The 17,861-nt window shown below is 59.4% G+C and overlaps 1 protein-coding gene across 4 annotated transcripts in view; it reads right to left on the bottom strand.

Annotated features, from left to right (window-relative positions):
- SLX9 (SLX9 ribosome biogenesis factor) overlaps nt 1-17,861 on the bottom strand; it is a 33,520-nt gene that overhangs the window by 5,405 nt on the left and 10,254 nt on the right. For all 4 annotated transcript variants that reach the window (XM_077879426.1, XM_077879427.1, XM_077879428.1 and 1 more), the window contains 2 exons: nt 9,582-9,650; nt 1,478-1,628 (listed from right to left, as the gene is read on the bottom strand). In XM_077879426.1, the coding sequence (XP_077735552.1) occupies nt 1,478-1,628; nt 9,582-9,650 (220 nt within the window). The remainder of the gene's footprint in view (nt 1-1,477; nt 1,629-9,581; nt 9,651-17,861) is intronic.

The raw sequence follows: 17,861 nt of genomic DNA, 5'->3' as shown, positions 1-17,861 counted from the left end.
GTGTGGGCTGTGCACGGTGACGCCCTTCCCAGGGGACAGCGCGGGCAGAGGAGGGAGCACCGTGGAGTGGGGACGCCTGGCAGACACACCTCCGCCAGGTGACCACGGCCAACATCAGCGACAGGTCGTGTGGACGGCACGCACCTGGGCCGGGTAGGATGGGCCGGGCAATCCCCCTCCGGGGTCGTCCCCCCAACCACCCAGGACCCTGTCCCATCAGAGAAACCATCGTGCTAATCCCACCGAGGGGCAGCCCCCCAAATGCCCCACTAGTGCCCCTCAAAACTCAGGGTCATCAGAGGAGCTGTCAGGGCCCAGAGGGGATGTAAAGGGTCGTGGCCAATGTCCCGTGGTGTGCTGGAGGGATGCTGGACAGAAGAGGGACATTAGGGGTCACTGAGGAAATGTGAACAACCTATGGGCGTTATCCTCTCACCGTTACTTATGTACCAACACCAGTTCCTTAAGCTGGGCGTCAGGGACGTGGGAACACTCAGTGTCCTCTCTTATCATTTCTCTGTAAATCTAAAACTGTTCTAAAAAAATATTTATTCAAACCAACAGCTCCCCAGTGCCAAAACACACTTGAGGAGGGACAGTGAGCAGGAGACCAGCCGGGGACCTTCGCGTACCCGGGGAGCGGGAGGGACCTCCAGCCCAGCCCAGCCCGGCCCAGCCGCCCGGCTCCTCGAGGACACCCACATTCCTGCTCGGGCTGCGGGCCGGGTGCTTACACAGCACTTCCCCGCTCTGGGAGCCCCGAGCACATTTTTCAGATGAGAAAACTGAAAGCTGGGGAAAGACACTTGACCGGGGTCACATGTTTTATCAAGCACCGAGGGGAATTTGCATCTCAGGCTCTGCTCAACCACCAATCTGCACTGTGACGGCCACTCCTGGACTCCTGGTCCAGACCAATGGTTCTGGGTGCTTCCATCCCGGGAGCTGGCCTGGGGTCTTCTGGCTCCGGGGCCGAGTAGCCCTGAGCAGGTCGCCTGACACCCCCACCCCCCAGCCTGCGACAAGAGACGGGAGGGACAGCAGAAGGACTGGCTCTTCTCCAGCACGCATGTCCGGGGAGGCAGGAAGCGCCACAGGAATGCGTGCTTCTGGGTGGGGGGGCCACAGCTAGCAGGCACGGTGCAGGCTGCGCCCCTGGGAGTGAAGCAGCAGCGCGAGGGAATGAAGCCCAGCAGCAGTGCTGGACGCCCCCCCCGCAAGCCCCCCCACCTCCACCCCCGGCTAAGCTGCTCCGAGGCCCCCACCGGAGAAGGCCAACAGGCGCCCCTCACCAACATGCCGGCCAGGCCCCAGGGCTCCAGCCCCAGGACGCCGTCACCACACCGCCTGCCCACAGAAGCATCGACACGCAGGTGAGGCACCTCTGTGGCCTCTGCCTCCCCCCCACACCTGCCCCAGCAGCTGCTTCTCGGGCTCCTGGCCTGCACTCCCCGGGCAGCCCCAGACGGACACTCACCCTCTGGTCCGTGGCTGCCGGCCAGCAGCCTCCAGCTCCAGCAGCTCAGGGAGCGCGTCTCTCAGGGGCTGCAGGTCCCCCACCACCACCGTGGCCCTCCGTCTCCGCTCCGCCTTGCGCTTCTGCTCAGCCAGCTTTATGGCTTCGATTTCTGAGGTGGGGCAGGGGGCGGGAGGGGCAATGGGTTAGTGACCGGCAGGCCCGGTTCTCTCCTGGCGGCACCTACAGGGCCCTGGGAAGCGGGGAGGCAGGCCTGTCCTGAGGGCGGGTGCTGAGCCTGAGCTGCAGGCGCTGAGGCCTTCTCTTCTCTTGAGGCCCCGTGCTCTGGGCAGGCGGGCGAGAGGAGGACAGGGTGAACAGAGAGTCCCTGGGCGGTGGGGTCATGCTCTCCTGTGCCCCCCAAGTCTGTCCTGACACACCAGGAGGAAGGAAGCGGGTCCCCACGTCTAGGGAGGTGACATAGTGGCCCGGGGCCTCCAAGGAGCACCACTGAGGCCTGAGGAAGGAGGCAGCAAGGCAGGCCAGGGGCGATGGAGCAGTGGCTGCCGCTGACCGCAGGACAGGGCCTCTGCACTGGAGAAGGGACATGGGCAGGGCCTGCATTGGGGGCACAGTTTCAGGATTTTTTTTTTCAGATTTATTCATTTGAGAGACATCGCATGTGGGGGGGGGGGCAGAGGGAGAGAAAGTCTCAGCAGGCTCCCTGCTAAGCACAAGCACTGAGCCCAACAGGACGTAGGACTCGATCCCACGACCCTGAGAGCACGACTTGAGCCGAAACCAAGAGTCAGACACTCAACTAGCCACCTGGGTGCCCCAAAGCCTTGGCATTTGATTTTCACTTAGTGATGTTTTTATTTCATGGCACCCAGGTGGCTCAGTGGGTGAGGCGTCAGGCTCAGGTCATGATCCTGGGGTCCTCGGATCAAGCCCCTCGGGCCCCCTGCTCAGCAGGGAGTGTGCTTCTCCCTTTGCCCCCCACCCTGCTTCGTTAAGGGGATCCCCAGGTGGCTCAGCGGTTGAGCATCTGCCTTCAGCCCAGGGCCTGATCCTGGAGACCTAGGATCAAGTCCCACATTGAGCTCCCCGCATGGAGCCTGCTTCTCCCTCTGTCTATGTCTCTGCCCGCCCCCCCCCCCATGTCTCTCAGGAATCAATCAATCATTTAAAAAAAATCTGTTTCAAAATTGCTAGTAAAATACATATTCTAATGCATTATTTCCAGTGTGGCTGGTGGGAAATGCCCCCTCACTGGTTTGTGTACAGCTCTCCCCAGGGAGACAGCGGGCAGGGCCAGGGTTCAAACACCACTGAAGAAAGAGCCAGAGGCTGTTCTACATGAAAGATGCACATGCTCTGCACTGACGGATGTTAATTTGTTCTGCATCAGGTCTCTTCTTGAAAAGCTGAGAAAGGAGAGCTGCTGTGGGATGACCAGACCTGAGCCTGAGCCCCGTTACCCTGCTGAACAGCCAGCCATACATAGGATCACACTTAAAAAGGCCGTGAAAAGCCACCTTCCTGACGAACAGCCAGGCGGAGTTGCAGCCCAGAGACCACCAGCCACCAGCCCGCACAGGCCAGGTATGGGGCCGCTGCCCCGTGAGCTGCTGCTGTTGTAGAACTAGGTCCGACAGCCTCTAAGGGCACGTCGGCCACAGCATCCAGAAAGGCAGTGACCACAGGGCACTGGGCAGGCCCGGACCGGAACCCCAGCACAGAGGACAGACTGTGGACAGCACGCCGCCCGGTACCAACGGATCAGGTCCACACAGAGCCCCAGGGAGCATACGTGAAAGGCAAGTGGTGAGGGGTGACCCCAACAGGCATCTTCAAGAGACCAGTTTGTAGACACACCTGCCAGAGAGAAGCACCAAGGAAGGCCTCCCCGAGGTAAGAGCCAGCTCAGCAAGCCTGCGGTGCTAGGGCAGTGCCGCCCCCCCGAAGGCCCCCAGCTGCCCAGGGCAAGCTCTGAAGAGCCTACCCTGCCTGGTCCAAAGTCAGGGACACACATGCTGCCCCCAACCACGGGCCCTAAGAGAGTCCTGGGGCACCCAGGGAGTAAGGCTGCTCACCTCGCCCCGAAGAGCTGAGCTCAAGGGAACATGGATGGCTCAGCTCGTCAGCCCCTCAAGCACGGAGCAAGCCCGCAATGCTCCCGATTATTAGGACTCACAAGACGACCATTCAGTACTTTCTCTCCTGCAGGAAGAGACCCAACAATTCACTGAGCATCTCATCAAGCCAGGTGGCCTCTTCCCCGTGAGCCAAGTATCCTGGGAAGGCTGCAAAGGCCAGGGTGGGCACTCTGAGACCGCAGCCCCTTCAGCGGCTGACAGACCAGCCCAGGGGCCAAGGGCAGCCAAGCACAGGCCCGTGGTTCCTGGGAAGACACATGCACACAGCTACACAAATGTTCACAAATCCCAGCTGGAAGCGCTTTAAGTGTGTAACACATGCTCCCTACTGGAGCATAACTGAGGCACGCAAGGACAGCTGCGCACGGGGACATCTGCCAGGAGGTCCGCTGGGGGTCCGTTTAAACAGGAAGGCCACCATCGCCGCAGAAGTGCCAAAGGAGGGACGCCCGGGTGGCTCAGCTGTTGAGCATCTGCCTTCGGCCCAGGGCATGACCCCAGGGTCCTGGGATCGATTTCCACATCGGGCTCCCCGGAGGGAGCCCGCTTCTCCCTCCCCGTGTCTCCGCCTCTCTCTGTGTCTCTCATGAATAAATGAATAAAGTGTTTAATATTTAAAAAAAAAAAAAAAGTGTCAAAGAACATGAGAGAACTCACTATCCACTCACCATGAAAATTACAGAAAAAACCACAAACGGAAGCAAATTCCTTAATGTGACAAGAGGTTATGTGCCAGAAATAACACTCTCTAGCGAAACATCAGAAACCCCCCCACCAACCCTTCGTGACCGGCTCCACACCCAGGGCGGGTGGGGGTGCGGGGCTGGCGACCATGAGAACCCACAGGACGGGGCTTGGCCGCTGCACACAACCAACCTGCAAAGCTGACACAGCCTCAAACTTCAACAGGACTTTCAACTGAACCTGTGAAGCTAATTCTGATCTTACCCTAAAGAAAAAAAAAAAAAAAGACCTAGGGACACCTGGGGGGCTCAGCAGTAGAGCGTCTGCCTCTGGCCCAGGGTGTGACCCCAGGGTCCTGGGATCGAGTCCTGCACTGGGCTCCCCATTGGGAGCCTGCTTCTCCCTCTGCCTGTGTCTCTGCCTCTCTCTGTGTGTCTCTCATGAATAAATACAATCTTAAAAAAAAAAAAAAAAAGACTAAATGTGTGAATAGCGGAAATATTTTCTTACAAGAACAAGCAACAAGGAAGTGGGCCTACCGGACGCTGAGGCAAATCACAAAGTGACAGAAATCCTAACAGAGCAGCGTCCTGGGGCTTCTGGGGAGACGTGGGTCCCTCCCGCCTACCCTAAAAACTAAGGATTAAACACAAATATAATAGAAATCAAAAACCTCAAAACACCAGTGCACACATGCACGTGCACACCACACGTTTCTAGAGCTCCACCCCCCAGGAGAAGAGCAAGGCCTGCGTGTTTAATCCTGCACAACCAACCGAGGCTCTCCCGTGCACAGCGTGCTAGTGAATGGGGTCTTCAGCGCCATCCGTATCTCCTAAACAGTTTTATAACTTTTTATGTGGGACTGAAATATTACCGCGTCCTCAGATTTGGGTGCCTTTCATTCCAGCCTGGGGGCTCTAGGAGGTGCAACCGTGAACTTAAAGGGGTGTCAGTTCTGTGCTGTGGGCTTGGCACGGGGACCCTGGCCGGCAGCACGCTGCAGAGGACAACGGGGCCCCGCCCCGCCCAGCCCAGCCCAGCCCACTCCCCCATCTACCCCAGAGCCAGAGCCAGGGGCGCAGGGGGAGAGAGGGGAGTGCCTGGAGTGGCCTCTGAGGCCTGGACCTTGCTACACCCTCTTCTGGCACCGAAGCCTCCCTTCCACGGTCCAGGCCAGGTGGGAAGGGGCCTCCTGTCCACCTCTCTGAACCTAGGCTGCAAACAGCCCCTTCACTGACTTCTCTCCAGGTAAACCCCTCTGGGGGTGCTGGTTTCTCCCTGGGGGGGGAGAATCTCACGCCCAGCCCACTGGTAAGCAGAGTGGCAAGGAAAGGCCCATTCTACCAACTGTGTGGTCTAGAGCAGCAGATTCTGAGCATTTTGGGGGTCGGGGGCTCCTCCTGCCCCTACCACTCCCCCTCCACTGGCTCTGGAAGGCTGCCAGGGACCGACACCCCTTCATTCTACGTGGCTTGAGGTGTAATCAAGAAAGCATTCCACATGCTGAGCCTCCAAAAACACCTTCACTGGCTAGGCGGATGCTGACCATGGGAGAGTTATATGGCTGGGCTCTCCCACCAACAGAGTTCAGGAGGAGGAGGAGGCAAGCACATGCCCCGTCACTCTCCTCACATCCCTGCCCACACCTGCTCATCGACTAGAAGCTGGGGGAAGTTCCTTAGAAACAGGCCTGACGCAGAGAGCACTTGACGGCACCGTGCCGTGCGCACCTGTGTAGCCGGTCCCAAGCCCTGGCCCTGGGCTGCGCACAGTTCACACCCCTTCCTTCAGTGCACCGAAGGTTCAAGGCCCTGTTGGATGATGAAGAGAGGACACGAAAACACGTTTGGAGAGGAGGATGCAAAACTCTATCCTTTTTAGGCAGCATGATTTTTTACGTAGAAAGTTCTAAGGAATCTACAAAATAACTATCCGCATACCTGATTTTACCACAGTCAAAGGATACGGTACTTTTAAAAACCCATCTTCTATATGCTAGTACAAAACTATGTGCTAGTATATGCAGAAAACGAAACTTTTGAGAATCCCATCAATAATAACTTCAGAAAACATGAAGCTATCAGTAATCAGCTTAATAAAACCGAAACCAAAACCATGTCAGACCTCTACCCTGAAAATTCTACGGCGCCGAGAATGGACGTTAAAGAAGATCCACATAAATAGGGAAATACATGTTCGTGGACTTGCAGACTCAATATTGTTGACACGGCAACTTCCCCCAAAACGATCTACACACTCAAGGCAACCGCAGTCACAAGCCTACCAAGGTTGGTGGTGGTAGCGGGTTTAAGACGTCGACGCGCCTACGGTAAATTTACACAGAAACGCTGAGGACCTGGACTCACACAGAAGAGCCAAGAAGGAGGGCATCTGCTATGTGAGGCCACAACCTCCCCAAGGCTGCCCGGTACTTGTGAAGGCGTCAAACAGAACCACACTCAGGAGGCCACATAATGTTCTGCAAAGCAACCAAAGCAATCACGAGGGAAGAAAAGTCTTGATGGCAAATAGCGCCAGGATAACTGAGCATCCACGCGGAGGGGGAAAGAGCCTCAGCCGGTTCCTCAGGCCACGAACACTAACTCAAAATGGATCAGAAACCTAACTAACCTAACCATTATGAAGATTTTAGAAAAGCAGAACAGCATCTTTAAGACTTTAGATTGGACAAGGTTTCTAAATCAGATGCCTCAAAATTAAACTTCTCTTCGTCAAAATCAGACATACCTCTGAAACCAAGTATGAACTTTACGTTGTCTAACTGAAGCTTAAAAAAAAGGAAAGAAAGAAAAAGAAAACGAATAGGCAAGCTGCAGTCTGGAGGAAAATCTACAGCCACGCGTGTGACGCAGGGCTGTCCTCCGGGACGTCAGAACAATTCCTGGAGCATGATAACAGACGGCAAAGGGCCCCACGAAACCACACCTGACTGGAGCACACACGCAATGCTCGGCTGGCCTGAGAGCAGAAGGCAAGGAGCAGCCGCGCCCTGCCCCGCGGGGAGCCAGACTCGCTGTGGCCAGGACGCCCCTCCAGGACGCCCCTCCGCGGCGGAAGTGTAAACATAGCACCACTCTAGAGAAACGTCTGGCAGTTGCTTATAAAACTAAGCATACATCTGCCCTCCGACCTGGCGTTCCATTCCCAAGGATTCATCCAAGAGAAATGAGAACATACTCCACAAGGAGACCTACAAAGAATGTTCGTAGCAGCCTTTTTCATAGTAGCTAAAACGAGAAAACGAGGTATCCATCAATAGGAAAGTGGGAGCAAACAGTGCAGCCAGACAAACCCTTCCCAGCAAGAGAAGGGCACAGGCTACAGCTACACGCAGCAGAGGCCTCCCACGCGAAGCAGACATCCAGACACAGACAACACACCCTGCAAGATTCCACTTATAGGATGTCGAGAGCAATAAAATCTAAAACTGTGACTCAAAAGACGAGACCGTGGTCACCTCCAGGGCGGTCGATAATGGGCGCTGAGTGGTAAGGCGCAGGAGGCTTCCTGGCAGGGGGCTGGCCTGCATCCTGCAGGGACTCTGGCTGCACCAGCTTGTGCCCTGCTCACAGGTCACTGAGTGGCCCTCAGGTTTGCACCTCATCGCATGACAGTTCCACTCAAAATAAAGATGGAAAAGAACCATCAGCAGATACTGAGCTGTAGCAGAATCACCCGGGAAGAAATGTCCTGACAGCCGTGCACTCAGGAATGTGGGGCCAGCACACGGGGTGGTGGACAGACGGACGGGAATGGGCAGATGTGGTAAGGAACAGGGTCCACGGCACATCTAGGTGGTGGGAATCAGCGTGTTCACTGTCAAGTTCTCCCTGCTTTTCTGTATGAAATTTTCATGATAAAACCAGGTAAGCCCGTGCCGGGCGGGGCAGCTCACCCAGCCCTCCACTCCTCGACACAACTAAGAACAACGAGCCAAGTAACTCAGACCTAAAGAAAGGAAGAACAGGGTATTAGAAAACCAGAAATTAATAATTTAGGGCACAAGAAAGTAGAACTGACTAGTAAATACAAGACTTAACTCTTGCAATGGGAGAGAGAAAGTAACGAGAAGGTCAAGAAAGGGACGTAAATACGGGACAACAAACAGGACCTGGGACGATGAGAGGCCAGGGGCCCCTTGCCAGTGATGGTGGGGATCTGATTAGAGCAGATGCTAAGAGGGGAAAATAGGAGTGGCCACGCCCGGCTCGAGGAGTGACAACAAAAGACCGAGCAGCACGGAGAGTTTCCAGTACCACGGCACGCTGGAGTGCAGAGGCACGCAGGGCCCACGGCCAGTCTGTCTGCTCCGAGTCTAGATGACAGAGAATACTCCGCACAACCCCACATGGGGACTGTGGGAAAGAAAATGCACAAATGAGTCACTTATGTAACCAATAAAGTGACAAAATATAAAATAATTGCTGGAAGAAGTTGACAGATTTCTCTAGAAAATAAAAAACATAGGTTTTCTTTAAAACCTTCAAGGAAAAAACTAATTTTAACCAGGAGAGGACATACAGGGATATTACAAATTAATTTTAAAAATCAGCAAAATCAAAAATTTTAAAATATAAATAAATGAACACAAAAAAATAAAAGTCAGCAGAATCATACTAAAATGAGAATAGCAGGGGATCCCCGGGTGACTCAGCGGTGGAGGCCTGCCTTCGGCCAAGGGTGTGATCCTGGAGACCCGGGATCGAGTCCTGCATCGGGTTCCCCATGGGGAGCCTGCTTCTCCCTCTGCCTGTGTGTGTCTCTCTCTGTGTCTCTCATGAATAAATAAATAAAATCTTAAAAAAAAAACAAAACAAAATAAAATAAAATGAGAACAGCAAGAAAAAACTGCAAAGCAAGCCTCCTAAAATGCTTAGAAAACCATCAGTGAATATTCAGGATCATGAAAAATAACTCTCTTTTCCAAAGACACTTGGTGGGAGCGAGGCACCCAGCACGGGGAGGCGTCTGCTAGAGCCGCGTGACGAAGCCCCTCAGACAGGCCCTGGGAAGGAAGGGCCAGATGCCCCGTCACACCCAGAGCACCCTGGGCTGCCTCGGCCTGGAGAAAGGTCTGCAAGGCACAATCTCACAGGAAGGTGGCGGGCCCACGCCCTGGGACGGTTGTCCTGTAAAACCCTCGGGACAGCAGTCATCTGCGTGCTGATGAGCCAGCCCTGAGCACCAGAGCCATGTGCTTGGGGAGGAGGGAGTCAGGGCGCTGCCGTGCGGGGCGGGGGGCACGGGGACAAACTTACTCTGCAGCCACCTCTCACGCCGCAGCTTCAGTTTCTCCTTCTTGGGCAAAACAGTCCTCGCCTCCGCACCTGAGGACAGAGACACACAGGGGTGAGTGCGGTGCTCCGTTCCCACAGGGAGGACCGGGAACTGGGCCCCCAGGCCAGGCGCGGCCCTGTGTCAGGACGGATCCCTGAGGGCCTCCTGCGAGGCTGCGCCAGGAGGACCTCTGGACGGGATGCAGGTGACCAGGCAGCCAGAGAGGCCACACAGCTCACAAGGAGGAAGCAGGTGCTCTCCGGCTGGGCAGAGAAGCCCGGTGGCTCCGGGGACCCGGCCCCCAGAGCAGAGGCTCCCGGTCACCCCGTCTGTAATTTCTCGGCACAATCTAAGCAAGAGATGGTCCCAGACCTTGTCGCTGATTCCCCTCGGGTAGTAAGAAAAGTCCACTTCTCTTCACACAGAGCTTCTCTGGAGGCCAGCGTGGAAGGTGTCCTCAGCGTGTCCCCGGCCTCACCCGCCCGGCAGGACACGCCCTCTGTTCCTAGGACACCTCCCTCACCAGAACGCAGGCCGCTGGCTGCCCTCCCGCCAACCTCCCGCTCCCCTCAGCTGCCCTCACTGGGGGGCCTGCCCTCACCCCAGGTGCCTGCACATCCCCTCTACGGGTTAAGCTGGTCCCCAAACGCATACGCTCAAGTCGTCGCCAGAACCTCCGCGTGCACCTGTGTTTGAACACAAGACTGTTAACGAGGTCACCAGGGTGGCCCCGATCCAACAAGACTGGTGTCCCCGAGAAGAGATCAGAACGCAGATGTGCGGGGACGACGAGTGAGGACACGGGGACGACGGCCGTCTACACAGCCGGGAGAGAGGCCTCGGGGGAGCCAACCCCAGCAGCACCCTGACCTCAGCCACCCGCTGCCTGGGCTGCCCGGGTGTGGTGCTCGTTCTGGCCGCCCGGGCTGACCGCCTGCACCCAACTCCTCAGGAGCCGGGAGGCCCTGCACCTGCACCACCAGCCGGGCACCAGGCCACCAGCCCCACCTGCCCAGTGCCCGCATGGACGCCAGTTACCAGGTGCCGAGGCGGCGTCCCCACTGCCCACAGAGGCAGGGGCACAGGGTCACACTCGTTCACTAACCACCTGGAGGAGCCTGCGGACCTTTACGAGCGCTGGGTATGTTTCTGTCGGAGGGGCCGTACCCACCCCCGGGGTCAGGGGACCCGCCACGGACCGGCCTGGAGAGAAGCAGGGCAGCTGAGCGCGGCGGGCCTCCATGGCGCGGGGCCCTGAGCTGGGCCCTCCGAAGCTGCTACCAAGGTCCCAGGGGGACACACACACCGCGGGTAAACCCAGAGCCACGGCCCGAGTGCAGCCTCCCCAGCGCTGAGAAATTGCACACGGGCCGGCCGCAGGGCGTGGGCCCGAGGGGGGTGTGGTGCCGGATGTCCCAGGGCTCTGCCTCCCTGCCGGGCGAGCCCGGTGGCCTGCGTCCAGCTCCAAGGACGCTCGGTGGCCTCCGGCGGCGCTGGGCCAGCCTGCCTCTGTGAGGGCGGCAGGGAGCTCTCCTGGGTTCGGGGCTTCAGAGCCTCTGTGTTCTAGGGTGAAGGACACAGGGTGACTCTGGCATCGGGTGCAAGCTGTGATCCGAGCCCACTGCGCCCCTACCCTGCGGCCGGGCAGGACGGGGCTCCAGCATGGTGTGAGGCTCCGGGGTGCCCACTGCCTGCCCCACGTCACGGCCGCGGGAACGCAGGAAGGCCGGCCGGGGGGGGGGGGGGGGGGGTGCGCGGGGCCATCAGACGGCCTCTGGGCCTCGGCCGGGCTCCATGGCCTCGGCCGGGCTGGGGCACAGGCAGGCTCTGGCGCGCACCTCCCTCCAGCTCCACCTCACGCCCACCCCTGCCGGCGGCCCCGACACCCCCTGACCCCCGACGCCGGAGCAACCCAGGGCGGATGGTTTCCAGCAAGAGGAGGCGGCGCGCCTGTCAGACGGGACGTTCCAGCTCCGAGCGTGCGGGAGAGCCCGTGAGAGCCGGTGCTCCGCGAGGACTGAATCCCCTCGGCGGGAGTGAGGCCTGGCGCCGCGGCCTTGTGCTGAAACTTCCAGGCGCGCTGGGGCTGACCTACTTTTCTCCCGGCCGCCCTGACCTCCCGGCCCCACCGGAAAGTGGAGGCGTCGGGACTCCCAGTCAGCCTCAGCCGCTCAGGATGGGGGCGGGTGTGAGAGGGTGCCCGGGGCTGCTCGGGGGGACCCAGGCACCGCTGCTCCTCCTGCTGCACCCCCGCCCCCCGCCGCCACCAGGGAGTGCGGCCTGATGCGGGGCAGGGAGGGCATCTCTGCGGGCTTGTGCGAGCGTCAGGGGCCTCTGTGGGTGGGGGGCGACAGTCCACAGGTCGCAGGGCCGTGTCAAGCCACACATGGGGTGACGACAGTGCCCCCTGCGGGCCTGGGCAGCGAGGCCAGTGACAGGAGCAGAGCTGACCCGCACGCCCAACAGGCTGAAGCAGGAGGGTGGCCCCCCAGGGAAGCATCGGACGCCGGGACGTGAGGCAGCTCGCTCTCTCAAAGGTTCTGGGAGATGCTTTCTCGACACTCCTACAACTTCCTGTAATTTTGAAATAAGTTCAAAACAAAAACGAGTCTGTGAGCAGGAAAGACCGACAGACTCCCAGCCCTGCTGCACCTGAATGAAGAACAGGCTGAGCACGAGCCCAGGGATGCCTGTGCCCCGACCCCACCCCAGGGCCTCTGCCCAGGAGCCTGGCCGCGCAGCACAGGGGACACAGGAACTGAACCTGATGTCCCTGTACACAGCTGGCGCCTGGAGAGTGAGGCCCTAGGAGCTCCTGGAAGCACCGGCAAGAAGACCCCACAGGCGCCAGGCGGCAAGGATGGGGACGGGCACCACAAGCCCTGCTCACCTGTGTCCTGCCGCGGGCCCCCAGGGCATCTGGAGGGTTCCAAAGCCCAAACCCCTAAGGGCGAGGCAAAGTCCTAACTGTGCACAGAGGCTACAGCCTCGAACGAGACAGACAAGAGGGCAGGAGGGGCGTGCTGGGCAGTGGGCCAGAGGACAGGCTTCACAGAGGTGGTAGTGGGGGTGTCGGGGTCTGGGCACCCAGAGCCTGAGGCTGAGGCTCAGCGTGGCAAGGCAGCCGCCCAGGTGCTCCTCACTGTCCCTGGACGGTCAGACCCGGAGCAGAGGCATCCTCGGAGGCCATCTCAGGGCCGCGGAAAGAGATCCGCAGATCCTGGCAGGGGAGAGGGGGCCTGGCCTGGGGCGGCCTCCTTCCTGGAGCTTTTCACACACACACACAGGGGAGAGGGGAGAGTAAGGAAGCCCGAGTGCCTCCAGCTGTGTCCTCTGCCCTGCTCGCTTACAGCCCAGCTCGGAGGCACCCTCGCATGCCCGGCAGCTGCTCTGGCTCCCGCCCCCAAGCCCCTGGCCAGGCTGGCACCTGCTCACCACAGCACCCTCGGTGTCCTAGCCGACACCTGTGAAAGGGGATGCACCCCATGACCGTGGGCTGAGATGGATCAGGACATGCTCAGGGGGCCACATGGTGGTCTGTCCAGTCCTGGTGCCAAGACTGGCCATGACCCCACACGGCCCCTCTCCCTGGGCCCAGCCCTGGACAGGCCAACCACTGCCCCGCAGCATGGCCTGACTCATTTCTACACAACAGCAGGCCAGTGGGGCCTCTGCCACAGGGGCCAGCAACCAGGGGTACTAGTTCACATCTTACCCAGGAACCACCACCCCAGATCCAGCCCCAGAGCATCCCCCGAATTCTGCTCTGGCTCTCGATTACTCCCACCCCACCTTGTCAGCTTCCCTCTCATGGTCACTGTGGTTACAGGGTGCTGGTCCCACACATCCTATTCCTCCTGACACCCTGCAGACAGCTGGGCCATTTCACAAAGGGAACCACTGAGGCCCAGAAGGAGACCCTGCCCAGAACCGTGCAAAGACAGCACAACGAGCATCTCCCACGCCAAGGCCGACAGACCCATGCGTCGGGTCACCGTGCCCTGTCCCAGTTCTTACAACAGAGTGAGCAAATCAAATCTCCAGTCACCTTCTATGTGACTGGAGTCATGCAGTCAGCTCTATGTGACCCGGGACAGCAGAACACCAGCCTTGGAGAAACGGGGGTGGCTGGGATTACGCTGGGCTCTTTGGTCACAGGTGGGAGGTGTGTAAGCATGGCAGGCAAACCTGGGCTGCAGTCCCTCCCAGGGTCACTGTCCTGGGTGTGCCTCACGTCCAGATCCCCTAGAGTCTACACTACAGTCCCACCACCCTAGGGGAGGGGAAGGAGAGGTGTCCAGCAGCATCTCCGACAAGTGACAATGTGACTGCACACTCTGGGGCGGGTCATCCCAGCCAGAGTGCCCAACCCCAGCTCAGGGCACGTGCCAGGGATGCCAACTCTAGGGCAGGTCTGGCCTACCCTATGTGACCCAGTGAGCGTGTGTTCTCCCTTGGGGATCAGAGAAAGTCTCCAGAACCTAAAAACCATCAACCCACTGACCATGCTGAGCACGGGAAGACGGGTGGCCTCCCACATGCTGTACCTGTGCCCCACCCACCCACCTTCAGGGCCCCCTCCAGTCCCCACCCTCCACCGGGCCTGAGGCGCCTCCACAGCCCTGGGCAGTAACCTCAGCTATAGACCAAAACAGCTCGGGCAGCCCGGGGAAGGATGGGCACAAACTCAGGTACCAGCCGCTCTGACAAGAGACACAGCTTCCTACAGCAGGACAGCGAGCTCGATCTCCAGGAGCAGGCACACAGCAACCTTCTCATGTGGGTAAGGGGAGAGCCGCCATGGGACGTGTCTGTGAGGGTCCAGGAGAGACCCTTGGACTGCAACCCAAGACGGCCTGCGCCCCAGCAGCCCACCTCCCATGCGGTCTGCTGCCGGGCAGGACGGATGTGCTCATGGACCTGAAGAAAAATCAGTACATAGTTAGCTTTCCAGTAAATGTCAAGAACCTGTTGTATCACAACAAAGATGTGCAAAAACCAGGCACAGGTAACAGGAGGAGGCAGCGCAGGTTTCAGAGCCGCTTCAGGAGCAGGATGGCGTGACTGAAACCTCGGGCAAAGGCAGCCCCAGACACAGACACTTGCATCACAACTTCTCAGTAAGTGCAACCAAGACACAGATTTGGGGGAAATAAAGAGGGAATCCTTCCCGTCCCTTTAGCATCAAAATAAGGTCCCAATGTGTGAAGTGTATAAGCAACAAAACCATAAAAGTACAACAGAGAAACACGAATGAGTCACCAAACATGAAGGAAGTATCAATTTGGCTACAAACAGGTCAAGAACTTCTGGAGCGAAAAAGTTACGTGAAGAAACTCAAAAGGCGTCACTGATGGGGACACCAACAGGGAGCGAAGCAGGCAGCTTCCTAAACAGCTTTTCTGAATCAACAGGAAAGACAAACCGCATAAAAGAACGGGAAGGAGCAGCACGGGGCTGCTGACAGAGAAGCAGGGCTAACAGCTGCTGAGGAAGGGCACGGTTTACAGGCCAGCCCCCCGCTCACCCGACATCGGCAGAGACCCAAGCGTACACCGGCCAGTCGGACCACAGGCAGAGGCAGACTCGCACCCGGAGCGGGAGCTCCCCAGGGGCCGGTCTTCAGCAGGCCGGTGCGCGGGGCCTGCTGTTGTGTCACGGGCTTCTCGCGCTCGGTCCCCAGTCAGAGGCATGTACCAACACCCTGGGCCACACGTGGGGACTTGTGATGCAAACCGGGGGCCAAGGGACCATCTAGCTCCTAAAACCATCCACGGACTTTTTAAACGTCTGCATATCTGACTCAGCAGTTCTGCTGCTACGTTTCTATCTACAGACGGATGTACTAGCATCCACCAACACGGGTGGACAGGACGTGCTCTGCAGCGTGGCTGCCATCATACACCAACCCCAGCAGCCTTGCAGAGGAGCGAGGCCAGCGTGTGCTGATGGCCAACCGTGCCCAGCACTCAGGGAAGCGAGGGGCAGGGCCAGCCACGTGGCAGACAGGGGAAACACAGAAGCCTGCGGGGGGGGGGGGGGGGGGGGGGTGCTGCACCAGAGTCCCCGCATGCAGTCCCCACGCTGGAGCGGCAGGCAGTGGCCTGACACCAGCCTGAGGAGAGCAGCTATCCCTCCCGGCCAGGGTGCGTGAGTGCCGTGGGCTCCCCAGGAGGGACAGGATGGGCCCGGCACCCGGTGGCCAGAGATGCAGCCTGAACAAGGAGGGCCTGCTCCCCACCACGGCAAGCCTGAGAAGGCGGTCACCTGCAGACGGTGCAGCTATATTTTGTTCCCTTCATTGTCCCTGTTTTCTAGACAGAAACCATTAAAAAAAATTCTTTTTTAAAGCAAAGATATAAAAAAACTAGGGACTAATTTCCCTAACTTGAGACAGCGTCTGGGAAGAAAAGTGACAAGATTATTAACCGAAGAGACCACATCAACATATTCTCATAAACACACCCAAGTTTTACTGCTAAAGCCCCCTTTGGTTGATGAAAACCTCTCCCAGGATGGAACTCCCAGATACCCCAAATTGTAGCGCAGGTCGATTCAAAACCCTGAGGGCCAACTTCTAACACAAAGACCATGGTGAGGTGGCCGTCGGCGCGGCTTTCAGAGCGGAAGGCCGACAGGGCCACCAGCGGCTTCGGTTCTGTGGCGCCAGAGCTGTCCTCCTCCGAGGTGGCCCTGCCGGCCAACAGACTGACGGGAGAAACAAGGAGCAGCACCCACGGGCAGTACCCAGGGGCTCCGGGGGGCTCGGCCAACCTGCTGTGCTCCCCTCGGGGCAGACTGTCCTCCAGCGCCTGGGCCCCTGTCCCCGCAGGACCCCGTCTGCTCCCCCCTCGGCGCCCCATCCTACCTGCGCCAACCTGGCCCATGTCCACGGCCTTCCGCAGGCCGCTGTCAGGAGACCAGGTGGGGGAACCCTCCAGAGGGGGCCAGAGGGACGGCGAGCAGCACAGACGCATTCCGACGACAGAGGCCAACAGCCCACCATCTCGGGCTCCCTTGTCTCAGACACCACCTCTACAGCCGCATCACAGCCAGGCCCCCAACAGGGCCATCAGGTGACACCCCCACCCTGGGACACGCAAGCCAAGGCCAGCCTCCCCCGGCAGCTGCTGCCAGGAAGCAAGGGGACCCTGGGCGAGGTGCACTCCCCTCCTCGCCCCTCCCCACAACCTTCTGGCACCCGGGATGATCCCACAGGGCCAGGACAGGCCCTGCTCAAGACTCCTGGCCAGACAGGCCCCACACAGCCTCCCCGAGCGTGGCCAGCACCGAGCACGCACAGCGAGAGGGAGAAGTCACGGGCAAGGGCAGGGGGCGCACAGGAGGGCCCCAACCTCCCGGACTCCGCCCGAGCACCCTGAGGTGGGCTTTGGCAGATAGGCAGCGGCTGCCAGGCGCCTGGGCCACAAAGCCCCCATAAGGTGGGCCGCGCGGGCGAGCAGAGGCCACGCACAGGCCTCCTCTCGGGCACCGGTGACACGAGCGGCAGCAGGCGGCCCGGCGGGGTGCTGCTGCCAGGCTCCACGAGCAGCAGAAATGTGTCGAGAACCTGAAATAGCTCCTTGCCGCCAGGTCCAAGGTGCCAGGTTTAGAAATAGCACCCGCACTCGGAGAGCATCTCCCCACCGCGCCTCCTGCAGCACGTGCAACAGCCGCACCACGGAGCAGTACCTCTCATGTGGGAGTGACCCCCGGTGACCACACAGCCCCACGGGGTCCGAAGAACGATGCCAGGGGACAGCACTGTGAAGACAGCATCCCCTCGTGGAAGGAAGGTTCTGCAGAGGTGGAGAGGAGCAGAGACGCTTGAGGGGTATCGGGTGATGACGGAGCCCCCCCCCCCCCCCGCCCCGGCCCGCCACGACCAGGCCCAACTGCACGGCCGGAGGAGCTCTGTGCCAGCGCAGCCCCCCACCCGCCACGTCTCCTCCAGGCTGCGGAGAGGCAGGCCAGGGCACCGCGAGCCCTGCAGGAGGCACCCAGGGCTATCCCAATCAGACCCCCAGACGGGGCCAGCGTGGGGTGCAGCCCCAGGCACCAAGAGCCGTGAGGCCGGCTCACGAGAAGGGCAGGCGGCGTGAGCGCTCGGCTGTCAGTGTGTGGGCACAGCGGGTCACAGACCCAGAATCCCACAGGGGGACACAGGCGCAGCGGTCTCCGAGGGGGAAGGAGGCGCTGTCTTTTCTGGATGCACACCCTTCTCCACTGTGAAGTGTTCCCTTTCACAAAAGTGGTTTTAG

This window comes from Canis aureus, chromosome 30, assembly GCF_053574225.1.
Source record: "Canis aureus isolate CA01 chromosome 30, VMU_Caureus_v.1.0, whole genome shotgun sequence".
Classification (NCBI taxonomy): domain Eukaryota; kingdom Metazoa; phylum Chordata; class Mammalia; order Carnivora; family Canidae; genus Canis; species Canis aureus.
Note: the sequence above shows the minus strand (reverse complement) of the source record. Positions and strands in the feature narration are given on the sequence as shown.